The sequence below is a fragment of the Abrus precatorius genome, unplaced genomic scaffold, assembly GCF_003935025.1.
Source record: "Abrus precatorius isolate BTA unplaced genomic scaffold, Abrus_2018 Scaffold9, whole genome shotgun sequence".
Lineage (NCBI taxonomy): Eukaryota > Viridiplantae > Streptophyta > Magnoliopsida > Fabales > Fabaceae > Abrus > Abrus precatorius.
The window spans coordinates 24305821-24319229 of NW_020874439.1; the positions used below are offsets into that span (position 1 = coordinate 24305821).

General features: G+C 30.6%; 2 protein-coding genes and 1 non-coding gene across 3 annotated transcripts; 1 reads left to right on the forward strand and 2 right to left on the reverse strand.

The window, feature by feature from the left end:
- Positions 1-3390: 3390 nt before the first annotated feature.
- Positions 3391-4351, reverse strand: LOC113850886 (protein yippee-like At4g27745). Its single transcript, XM_027481410.1, has 3 exons — positions 4260-4351; positions 4041-4166; positions 3391-3615 (listed from the first exon to the last, which is right to left on the reverse strand). Exons 2-3 carry the CDS (start codon positions 4131-4133, stop codon positions 3391-3393), a joined length of 318 nt encoding a protein of 105 aa, XP_027337211.1. The 5' UTR covers positions 4134-4166; positions 4260-4351.
- A 1642-nt stretch (positions 4352-5993) lies between these two features.
- On the reverse strand, positions 5994-10212 carry LOC113849266 (probable serine/threonine-protein kinase WNK10). Its single transcript, XM_027479039.1, has 7 exons — positions 9448-10212; positions 8737-8774; positions 8293-8520; positions 7984-8204; positions 7732-7889; positions 7215-7617; positions 5994-7090 (listed from the first exon to the last, which is right to left on the reverse strand). Exons 1-7 carry the CDS (start codon positions 9562-9564, stop codon positions 6219-6221), a joined length of 2037 nt encoding a protein of 678 aa, XP_027334840.1. The 5' UTR covers positions 9565-10212; the 3' UTR covers positions 5994-6218.
- Positions 10213-12690: 2478 nt separating this feature from the next.
- Positions 12691-12764, forward strand: TRNAV-AAC. The gene has a single exon. It is a non-coding gene; the product is annotated as a tRNA-Val (tRNA).
- The last annotated feature ends 645 nt before the right edge of the window (positions 12765-13409 follow it).

Consider the following 13409-nt stretch of genomic DNA (forward strand, 5'->3'; position numbering starts at 1 on the left):
ACACTAACAAGTAATTATATCTAAATTTTTCCTAACATTTTTGCTATTATCAACAGTTTTAACAAGAAAAAAAGGTTTCATCGCTAAATATTGCATTTTCGATAGGTGATAACTAGTAACGGTGGAAATATATAGCAAAAAAGAAAAAATCAACATTGATAACAATGTAACGTAAGTCTAAAAAAAATTGTAACACAAATCGCTGGTAGTTTCATACTAAAAAACTTAATGCTCAAAGTTTATCTCAACAGTTTAATCAAGTTGACGTACACATTTAAATTAAAAATTGTAATTTTTATTGCTTTAATCTTCAGGTTTTCATTAGACTCTAAATATCATCGCTTATTTCTTTCATGTCTATCAGCCCATTGAATTTGTAGGGCTCAGACTATCATTTAGGGTTAGTGTCAAACTAACAGCCTATATCATGTCACCTACTTCCAACTCATTACTATGCTTATTAGCCAATAATGATAATAATTTTGTTTTAGTTCTTTTCTTACTCAGTTTTTGGTTCCACCAAGTAGAATAGCTAGAAGTCACATTTGTCTGTACACTTAATGCAATGCACATATTTGTATTCCTTGTTGATAATCTCTTACTTATTCAATAATATTTGTTAAAACAAGCAACCATAACAAAAACGTCTTATTCCATTCCAATTATGTAAATGAAGGGTATTATAATCTCCACTTCTACCAAATAGGTATCAATCTCTCCCTTGTTGCAGGTAATCCTTGTACACATGTATGACTATTTTTGCCTTCCCTCACCCTAAAAAAGAATAAGCCAAATATCTATAGAAGAAAGAGAGAGATAAATGGGGATGGATTCTACTGAAAGTGTGATGAGAAAATTTGTGTATATTTAAATGTTCTATTAAGAAATTTATAAAAAGAAAAATATTAATTACATACTCTTTTTAACATTTGTTATTAATAATTAAAATTTACAAAATTATGTGTATCACTTTTTATTAATTAAGTCTAACACATGATTTTATGAATCTAGCATTCGTAAACTTCTATACAGGGGACAGTGTCTCTACTTTCAATGCAATGGTATCATTGACAATCAACAATGTCCATTTTACCAAAGAAAATGCTCAAAACCAAGTGTTCATTCATTAATTTAAACATGTGAGGATTAATACGATAATAGTAAGAACGTGGCAAACAGAATCCTTAAAATTTTACAATAGATATTTAAAACACACATACAGCAAAAACTAGTAAGAGATAGTAGACAAGGCAACACAGCAGGGAGGACGGGATATGTTGTTTTTTCTTGACTCATTTTGTCACCTAAATCCATTTGATTAATCCCCTCTTGTACAAAACCAATGCATAAATATTGCAATCATTGCAAAAGCTAAGCTCTATTAGCTGAACTTAGGTCTTGTCTGTTGGATCAGCCTTGGACTATTCACTATTTTATTATACAACTTTGGAAAATTACTAGGCATATGTTCAGGTATGTTGCCATAGTTAATATATAGTATTCTCAAACATCAACTTGTTTGCTGTCTTGTCAAAACCTTCAACAAATTGAGTTGTCTCTCAGATTTAGGTCAATATTATAATGTGTTTTAATAACATATAATGGTGACTTCATGATCAAAGTTTAAGGTAGAGTTTCTAAAGAAGAATCCCTCAGTCTTTGGATTTTTCATAAGCATAAAACGTATCTGTACAAACACAACCAAGCTGTGTAATGGGCATAAAAGTGGCAAGAGGAATAAATAAATAAATATATTGAAGATTATGTTGAGATGAATTAGTGAACATATAAAAAAATAAGATAAATAAACATACAGAAAAAAGTTATTTTGCGTTAGAAAAGGGTGGAGGAAGAGCAAATGAAATAATTAGATTTCAATAAATTTTTAGTTGATATATACTTTTGTAAAATTTTGATTTTAATCTCTATATTTTAGATGTTTCATTTTAAATACTTATAATTATAAATTAAAACATAATCATGATATCAAGGATTAGTTTTTGTGATTTAAAAGTTATAAACTCAGAACTAAACTTTGAGAAAAATTGTAAAGATTAAAAATGTATTTAAATTAAATCATTAAAACACTTCTCATTTTAAATGGATTTATTGAAATTTTGTTGTTTGACAGGTCCAATCTTATTATTGAATTCCCCTTTGGTTAGTTGTTGTAATGTTCAAAATTAGTTTGACGAGGATCAGAAATTCCAATATTCAAAGTATGTGCTCTTAGCTGTGTATGCTGTTGAATTTGGTGTATATTAAGGCCATGTTTATTTCTGTGATCGTTTTCATCTCCAATATTCAATATTCTGAAATATCTTAGCTGTTACTTGTTTTCATTTTATTTTATGTTTTTAAACATTTGTATGAGAAATACTGAAAATATTTTTGTTCTATTATCACTATTTTTAGTACAATTTAAAAAAAAAAGTAAAAATTTTATAATTAAAAATAGAAACAAAAGAATTATTTATTTATGAGGAATAGTATGTGCTTTTTGCAGATGATTAAAGAGATACTAATCAATGCTTTTCTTTCCTTTAATTTTTTTCCACTATCGTCTAATTTTGTGAAGGAGATTTTGGCTGGACAAAAAACAAAATGAAAGTGCTGCAGAAGTTTTGCATTGCATACCCCACAATTGCACACCATTCTGAAATCTGAAGTAAAGTGTTGAAAGAACCATCTCTGACAACTTCCGTCTTATTCAACTATTGACTTGTCGCACAAAAGCTTCAGCACACAGCAATTTGTAAGTTTAAATAAACACCATTTTTTGGTATCCCTGCATATTCAATTCACTTTACCCATTTAAAGGATCAAAAATCAATTTTAAATAAACGGATTATACAAAGATGACATATTTCTGACAGTACATCCTATTTTCCACGTGGGGACACAACAATATATGTGGGTTCTGTCTGCAAAATAGATAGCTGCAGTGTGTCAATTTTTCCAACAATTGATTTCAATTTTACATGAATTGCTACTCCATGCAAAAGTAGAGGCAATCTAATTTTAGATCATGTTGTTATCAATACTTATTTAAGAGAAGATTTATACAAAAGTTCTTATCAAATCATCTTTATTAAATGAGAAATAAATTTACAAAAATAAATTAAAAGGAACTGATAATAAAATTATAGGTTACTTGCCAAAATAGTCTTTTGGCTGATAAAGTGCAAAGCAAGACCAACGAATGATCTTCCTAATTTTCTTGAAAAGAATCTTTTGTACAATATGAAAAAGGACCATTTAACAGTTCATACTAGGGGAGAAATCATTCAACAACTTATCAAGGAAAATTTTGAGTGACTAAAATCATGTTTTGAAATTTGACCAAATTCAAAATAACCTCTTTGCAAGAGATCCAAAATCTGTTCACTATCAGTTGCCTTTGACTATCTTGAACTTCTCTAAGACGCATTTTCCTTCTTTGTACTTCTGTGTTTCCTCATAAGCTTTAATATATTTCCAACCAAGTTCCTCTCCACAATCAGAACAATATACATCAGCCACTGTGTGAAGACCAGTGATAAGTTGCCTATCCTCTTTAGGACCCAAAAGAATGTTCATTGCATGAGAAAATAAAAAAGCTCTTCCATTGCTTGCCTGTTACACATAACTCTTGAAAATCCTTGGTTAAAATGGAACTTGAAATCTTGATCATCCATCCTTTTATCCAGTTTTTGCACCAAATTAATTCATACAAGCAGCGGGAAAAAAATGTAAAAATATAGACATAACTATGAACTGTATAAATCATGGGACAGAGAAGTTTGAAGGAAATTTATAACATAATTTAGAGTGGTTCCCTCTAGATCGGATTAATTTGAGGTCCTTGTTTGAAAGGGTTTTAACATGATTTACATTGGGTATATGTTATCTGAAACTTCAGCTCAGCAAGTTGTCTAAAATCTTGTTTTCTATGATTCTATTATGAACCCAAAAGATTGGTTCACATGGATGAACCATTCTAATCTAGAAATCTAGCATAACTACGGAGAAAATGCCAAAAATGAAAGAGAAAGGTTCACCTGGAAATCTTTGGAAACAATATCATCATGGAAAGCAACAAGGTTCTGGCACTTAAAGCAGCAATATGCCCGTGATCCCATCAACTCCTCCATTGATGAATTTTCCTGGCACTACCACATTAGATCCTACTCATAATAAATAAAAGAGCAAAAGAAAAGATTGGTCAAAGACTCAATTATGAAAAAGTGACCAAACACTATCAGCCAAGCCAATCTTACCATGTCAGAATGTGATAATGGGTTATGATTTGTCAAATGGATATCAAACAGTATAAGGCTGAATGAAATGCTAGATATGTACTCAACCAACGTCAATCATTGAGAAATAATTTGAAGAAAAGAATATGTCTAAGAGGGTGATTGAGTAAAGCAGATTCTAAGAGTTATATAATAATATTGTTTAAATAAAAGGGGTTGATTATGACGGGATAAGGAAAGTACTACAATATTTTTTAACAATAGTTTGGTAAGAAAATGATGCAATTTTTTAACAAATATTTTCGTTGCTTCAAAAGCCAGGTGATCCTTTTAGCAGCCGCATAGAACACATACAACAAAATGTAAAACTAGAATCAACAGAAAGGAAGATTCCACTGAAAATGTCATCAATGGGTTATGGGGTTTTGTGTTTCCATTCATCAATCATCATCGTTTATTCAAAGTAAAACTTACCTTTGCCCTTTTGGTTTTAGTTTTATGTGCTTGTTGGTTTGTGCATTAGTGCATGCTTAATGCTAGGTATCTATATTATTTGTATAAAAAATTATGGTAGCTGTGGGATTGGGTAAGTGTGGGAGAGAGAGAGAGAGAAGGGAGGTGTTGAGTATTGGTAGCAATCTTAACTTCTTTTTTGTGATATAAATCTTAACTAATTTGCCCTTATTAAGTGTTCATAGAAGATATTTTTTGTAGAAGATATAAATGTTGAATAATTTCAAATGTATTTTTCTTTTTGTTATATCTATTTTGGAGTTGTTAGTCACCTCAACGGATTAGTCATTTTGTGGTGTGTTAAGTGCAAATACTTAGCATAAAATCTCGCTTCAATGACCAGTGAGGGGTCACAAAGAAAAAGATTATCCCATATTATGTAATTCACGTGGTCACATTAATATACATTAAAAAAGATTTAGTTTAATCAAATTGTTTTATTGCTTTTTGATAAGTTTGGATTGTGATAATGCGCACTTTTCAAGTCCTAGTCACCATAAACCACTTTTTCCATTCAGTTTGATTATTAATTAAACAGAGTTTCACTTGATTCATAATCAATGTTAAATTCTACTTATAAGTACTTCTAAATTAACTTTTCTCACCTACCACTTTCCTTAGACGTTTATATATAAAGGACAAGATCTTTATACATTGGTGTAAATTTAAAAATTCTTACACTTAATCTGAGTCTTTCATTTAATTTAAATATAACAGATTATAATTTATTACTTTACTGACAATTAGATTTAAATTTAATAAAATGTTCAAATTAGGTGTAAGTGTTTTTAGACTTACACTAGTGTAAAAAGATTATTCTCTACACACATACACATATATATATATATATATATAAATTATTTTTTTAATTTCATTTTCATTTATCCAAATAGGTAAAGAAAAATTTTCTTTTATTCATATTTTTATCGATCTAAAGACATCTTATTCCTTGACTATTCCTTTTTAACCATTTCTTTTCTTCTTTTTTTCTTACCCATTTCATCCAAATATAGCTTAGGAGATTAAGATCCAAATTCTCATAAAATTTGGTTAACTGAAGTTGAAGAAACGCTGGTTTTCTTCTTTTACAAAGTAAACAAAGTACTTAGAGAGATTATAATTGCTCGTGCTTAGTTTGTAGAGGGATGAAATTTAATGATAGGAGGAGATGCAACAATTATGGCATGCAATGTTGTAATGAACGATGAATAACAATATACTAAAAGATCAAAGGGTTTCCATCAGAATGTGTCTTCTAGAACTATAAATTTTCTAAGACATTCTCCTACATAATGCTAAAGAGAAAACGAGAATTATCTCCAAAGCATAAAAAAAGAGTTTGAGAGTAAGGTCACTCACTTCCGCTAAAAGGAGGCACATCCAGTATACAAATCACTTTGACGATCACAAATTTTACAATGAAACAATTTTGACAAGGGTAAAAGAGGTGAATCAATAACCTCAAAATCAATGAACATCCAATTTCTTCTTGGCCATCCATTTCCTTCTGGTGGCTTCCAATGCCTCCAACTTCATTTTAGTAAGTTCATCAATCCAATGCTGATAGTGTGACTCAATTACATCAAGTTCAAACTTTAGCTCAAGATCAATGTCCTTGTCTATTGAAGACACAGAGGAATAGCTACTTGCCATGCTCCCAAAATTAGTAGATGCTCCACAAACTGACCCTGAGTTCTTTGCGAATTCATTCATCACAAGGCCTTCCTTAGCGCAGCAATCTATTGCATGCAATTTACAGTCCTCAAAATCATCCGCCCCAACCTCAAGTTCAGAATTGGAACTACTTAAGCTTTTACAACTTCCATCAACATTGGATTCGCGAGAATTGTCACTTTTCATGGAAGTATTTTCAACAACTATCTCAGAAGCTCTAGATCCTTGGGAACATTGGTCTTCCATGTTAGTCAGACTAGGAGAAGAATTATATTCGCTCTCGAAAGTATCATTATCAGCATAGTTGAAAATGCCGCACTTATCTGCTGTCACAAAATTGTCTGTGGGAGTTGTATTAAACCCAGAGAAGCCGTCTTGACCAACAACCAATTCAGAGGGAATACTGGTGAGGACAGAACCCCACGGGCATGCCATTGAGTTTTGGCTATCTACATTTGTACCACAAAGACTTAATTCTCCACTCGAGCGATGATCAGGTGCAGGCTTCCACCAAGGGAGAAGTTTGAATATCAAGTAATCAATAAGCTCAGCTATGAAAGCTACATCATGATCTGCCAGTTCCAAGTGTTCAACCATCTCCGAGGCCACAGAGACTGCAGTATCTGTATCAAGGTAAAAGAGAAAATGTATGTTTCTTACTCGACCTGCAGTAACACAACAAACACCATTTTAGTATCAATTTGATTCCACAGCACACGAAAGCATGTTAAAAACAAGTTTGTGTGTTCGTAGCAAAAGGTGAAGGCAAAGGAAGGACCAAATACTGACCACAAGTATCAGCAATACGCAAGGTCAATGATATTGAGTTGTCATCATTTTTAGTCCCTTTCAACCTAAACTGGTTGTTCTTATTTGTCCTCTGGACTTCAAAAACAGGACAAAATGAGCTTCCCTGGTTGCTTTCAGAACAGTTACTCAGAGAAAACTGTTTGTAGTCAGCATCCATGTCCGTAGACTGAGAACTAAACTTGGATGAATTTATACCTCTTGATGTTTTGCTAGGTGATTGTAAAGGATAAAGGACTGGATCCTTTGGATTCTCAACATGTAGAAATGGGTCTTTAAGAAGCTCCTCTGCCGGCAATCTCTTAGATGCTGGAACCAAACATTTCTCAATAAACTGCCTAATTTGGGGGTCACTCACTTTATTAAGGGAAGCAGGTTTGATGCCCTGCAGTGACATGCATCACAATATAGCATAGATATGAGTTCAGTTGTACATATTATGAGCACACAACCATAACTGATAAGGATATGGCAATGGTTGATTACTTGATATACTTACCGAGGTAACTTTCTTAAAGATTTGAGCAGGATTTTTGCATTCACTATAGGGATACTCAAGAGTAACCATCTCCAGTATGCACATCCCAAAAGAATAGATATCGACAAGCTCATTGTATTCCTCTTCATATAGTTCTGGAGCCATAAACTCAGGAGTCCCTTTTAAAATACAGAAACAACAACAAACAAAAGCATAGTTCAGTGCCGCACAGGACCAGTATGATAAAAACATCACATTTAAGTAATATGTTACCAATAACACTTCGAGCAGTTGGTTGTTGCATGACAATTGCTAAGCCAAGGTCTCCTATCTTAACTTCTCCTTGGTTTCCATTCACAAAGATGTTGTCACATTTCAAGTCTCTGTGAATAATAGGTGGCTTGTGACCGTGAAGATATACCAAGCCTTGAAGAATCTGCCTGGCCCAACCTTTTATAGCTTTCATTTCAACATATTTATGCCTCTTACGATATCTGTCGGCCAAAGGTGTACAACAATTTCATATGTACACATTAAAGCCAAATAACATAAAGGAAAGGGGGGGAAATCAAGAGAACATACTGCCTTAAATTTCCGGAAGTGAAGAGTTCAGTAATCATATTAACAGTTTTCTGCCTATCATCAATCCAGGAATTATAGAATTTAATGATATTTTCATGTTTCAAAGACTTCAAAAGATGAACTTCAGAATACAATTTTGCAAGATCATCTACTGAATGAAAGAGGCCATCAATCTTAACTTGGTTCCAAGCAACTTCAATTCCATCAACTTCATCAAAGGCCCTATAACTGCCAAAGAGAAAATAAATTAAATATCATGCTTTAACACAAAAACTGCCAAGAACCTCGTAAAATGTTATTGAAGACTAAATTTGGAGGTAATCATTCTTAGCAAGTAAAATTCTGAAACAAACTAGAAGACTAGGAACTGAATATAATGAAATAGAGATGATGAGGAAAAAGAAATTAAAAAAGAAAAACAGAGATAAGGCATAAGAATCATACACGGTCTTGAAGGCACCCTTGCCCAAGATTTCATTGTACTGAGACAAGAAGAAAGAAAAAATCAAATTAAGGACAACATATAAAGAACAAGTAAATCATAGAATCATTAATAGAAGTAGACAAATCCCCTTGGACAATGTCGGCATATTGTGATCACTGCCCCTATCTGTGCTTTACAGGCAGGAAAATTTTCACATAGAGGATTATCTGTAGTATTGAATCTTAAGCATGAGATAGGTTTTATACTTGTGCATCAAGAATGATAATCATTAATACACCTGGCTTATAAAGTAAATGTTGAACTTAGTTTGTGAATCTATATTTCACAGCAGCAATGCTTTCACAGATACATGTTAAGACAATTGTGAAATCCCAAATAACTTTATTCTCAAACAAAAACAATACTTCCAAGCTCAAAAAAACTGTCCCTTGTTCCAAACGAATGAGATGATGCATTATGGCACATAAGACAGTCTCTAGAATCATCTCATTTATTCAACATATATAACTTGCATTGCACATTTGTAATCAACAAGTTATACAAGAAAAACATGACTAATCAATATCAAAATATTATGTTTGAAAGCCAACGAGTGAAAAATGCATAACACCACAAATCACACACATTGATTAAAATTTTGAAGAACCTCTAAAGTATACCAAAAATGAATTAGAAAACAGATAATATAAACGTGTGATGTCATGTCATACCCTTAGGTACCGGCCGGTTGGATCTTTCTCTACAAAGTCATCCTCAAAATCAAGAGACTCCCTTGTGTCGAACACATTGCTCACAGGAGGCAATGCTAACACAGCACCAGAATTCATTCTGGTAACTGAATCAGAACCCAACACAAGTTGTTTCTTTTTTAAAATTATTATTTATTTATTTCGTATTGGATGGGACTTAGTTTGTGATCGGAATGGAGAAAGGTTGAGGTTGAACATAAAATGAATCGAATGCCGATCGCAGCTGGAATCGGCATTCGATGACAAAGGTTGGAGGCAATGAACCTAAATCCAAAATCCAACCTTCCATGTCACTGCAAAATTTCATTTTCAAACGAAACCCAACATCACCATCTTCCTCTCAAAATCCATTTTTTCCACCGGCCCAGGTACAAAAACCTCCAAAAGGTTCAAAGTTTACCAAATGGGTCTCCCATTGCCCAATTTTCCAAGGAAAAAAAAAACACGGAAATTGATCAAAAAGGAAAAAGAAAAAAAATGAAGAAGAAGAAGAAGAATGGTGATTGGTGAGGTAGAGAGAGACAATGAGGAAGCTGTGGATGCGAAAGAGAAGGTGGGAACAAACAAGTGTATGGTAAATCAGAGTGCTAATTTTGTGAAGTAAAATGCGTTTAAGGAGGAAGAAGATGAGGTTTGACTTTTGAGGTCAAAGGAGAACTTGGGAACTAACAGAAAGAAACTTGAATATGAAGGTGAGAATCAGATGAGTTTCATCTTTCCGTTGATAGAAAGGGATGTCACGGATGGATATTATTATTAATAGATACTATTATATCATTGATAGATTAAAATAATTATATTCATTAACACTCTTAACTTGAAATTACACACTAATGAAATGTCATGTATTTTTATTTTTATTTTTGTTTAAATCATTTCGTATATCCTGTAATACTACAGTTCAGTGTTAGGAGAAGGATGATGGTATCTGTTGTAAATAGAGTATTAATTATGAAATTAAAAAAAATCTAAAAATTATTATTGATATACTTTTATAGTAATTTTTACTTTATTTTACTGTATTTTTATTTGTTAATTTAATTAGTTTTTAAGAGCATTAATTTGTTAACAAGATCTTAAATATAATTGTGACAGAAACTTATGAGCCGGTGGAAATAAGATAAAATTAAATAATTTTATTTGAATCACTGTCAGACAATAAATTTAGATGCCTGGCAATGAAGATTTACGTCTTAATTCGTGTATGTGTAGGGAACAAACTCCAATCCCATTGATAAGATGAATTTACACAAATAAGATTATAACTTTTATTATTTTATTTATTTAAGTGATAAAATAAACTATCTATTATAACTTTTATTATAATATTTTAATAATAATACGCTTATTTCATTTAATTCTATAATGTATATTTTTTCATTTTGTTTATAATTAAATATTTAAACATGACATGAGAGAGCTTCACATCCATACATGTACATCGAGTCTGTGACTTATTCTGAACAAAATTGGTCAAACTAAATAAACGATATTTAAGGGAAGAATTGGTCAAACTAAATATTTGAACGTGTTTAAACTGTTCTTTTTCCTTTTTTACGCACAATTAAAATATTTTAACTACAGAAACACGTGAATTAATTAATATAAAATCATTCCATCTTAATAGTAAATTTGGTTGTACACGATAATTTCATATAATTTAATTAAATTTTTTTTACAAAAATATATTTTTATTCTAAACTAATATATATATATATATATATATATATATATTATTTATCTGAAAATTATATACTCCTAATAAAAAATAACAGATGGGACTCATAATTATGTATCCATAGTTCAGGCCTTAAATTTAATTATTTGTATGAATTCGTTCTTAATTTCATTAAGCTTGTATTGAGTTGATCATTTTTTGCATTTCATTTTATGTTAATAAAAAAGAAAATACACATTATTCTCTTATTATTTGGACTGCGTATAAATTAGTATTTAAAGTTTGAAATCGTGCAAATCAATCTTTTAATGATTATAAATGGTGCAAAACATAGACGTTTGTGATGAAATTAAAACCATTGTTTCTTAATTAAAAAAAATAACCCAACTCATAAAAATGATCTAATAACACACACAAAAAAAAAAAAATGACTCGAAGGTTATGAAAAATCTCATAAATTTTCTAAAACAAAATTCTATCATCTTTATCACAAATTCCATTTTAAAAAATACAAACAGGTTTTACAACTCTAATTAGACTCTAAATCCAAAAATATAAGAAATCTAACATGATTTGGAGCAATCCAACCAATTCTTGAAAGGATAAAGTGGCAATCATTTTTTGTTCCTCTAACATTGTGTTCCATAAATTTCAAGCTATCAATCTTCCCATTTAGTTTTACAATTACATAGTCATAAAAGAAAAGTGGGAGGAAAAAAAATGACAACATATTTTTTCATTTTACAATGTAACATACACTTATTTTTCAAATTTTGTCAAAATCACTATTTTTATCATAATTATTGTTATTATTAATCCCTTATTATTATTACTTTGATAACTTATGTATAAACCTTATTTTAATTGTTTCAATCTCACCTTGATACAAGTTTTGTAAAAATAATTAATTTATACAATATGTAAATCAGAGAATAATTTCAAAAAGCTGAGTTACTCACTTATTCATATTTAAGTATATTTTATGCATGATATTTATGAAGTAGGAGGACATACTTGTATTATAATATACGTTTTAAAAAAAGAACATTTTTCTCTTATCTCATAATCTTTAACTTATTTATTGTACTCTAAGGTAATGAACCAATTACTATAAAAATTTAGTTTTTGTTTTTAGATAGCAGAATAGCTTTTACTCCCTCCAAATTTGTATATGGGAAGTGCTTGAATGTACATTTTCAGGGGCCATTTCACCTAACATTAAAAATAAGAATGTGGATATAAAAAATAAAAACTGTTAAATGATACAAATTACTTTTCATATAAAATGTAAAAATAGAGAAAAGTAAAATTTTGTTGTTTTATCATCAATTGTTCATTTACTTCCATTTTTTCCCAATCATGATTGATTGACAACGTTCAAATGGATAACAAACAAATAGTATTAATAATATAAAATATAAGGTGCTAATGAAAGACACGTAAATGAAACCAAATTGGGTGAGGGCAATTTTCTTCCCATCTTCTTGTTGTCAATGTATAAATATTTATTAACAAATAGCCATCAAGGTGTCGTGGTGTAGTTGGTTATCACGTCAGTCTAACACACTGAAGGTCTCCGGTTCGAGTCCGGGCGACGCCAACCCTTGAATTTTTATAACATTTTAGGAACTTATTTTACTGTTCCTACCATTTCGACACTTCCAATAACATAGGGTTGTTTTTTTATATATGAGATTTTAGAAAAACTTACGCGAATATATGGAGATACAAGAAAATTTGACTTTTACGATTTTTAATTTTTAGATTGTAGAACGGAAATCTTTGATTCCATGCGTGACAAAACTTGCCATTAGTGAGTTCTTCAAGTCCATATATAATTTTTATCCAATAAGCTCATATTACTGTTAATCATCGTACATGAAATGAAAAACCGACAACATATCTTGTTAGTTTGCCTTACGGGAGAAGTAGCTTACTTGTCATTTATCTTTTAAAAATTTGTATTTTTTAATTCAATAATTGTTGCTATTAATATTATGCACCGATTAGCCAATAATTCGTGAATCACTTGGATAGATACGAGTGTAAATGTTGAATACAATACACGTAAATGCGATGATTAAAAAATAAGAATTAGAGTATAGATATAAGATAATATATCGAACAAAAACAATCGAGTTCATATTAATTTTTTTCTTAGTTTATTATATATTTATATTTATTTACTATCATTATTATAATATTTTTAAAAAGCATAATAATAATATAATAATAAAATTTATTT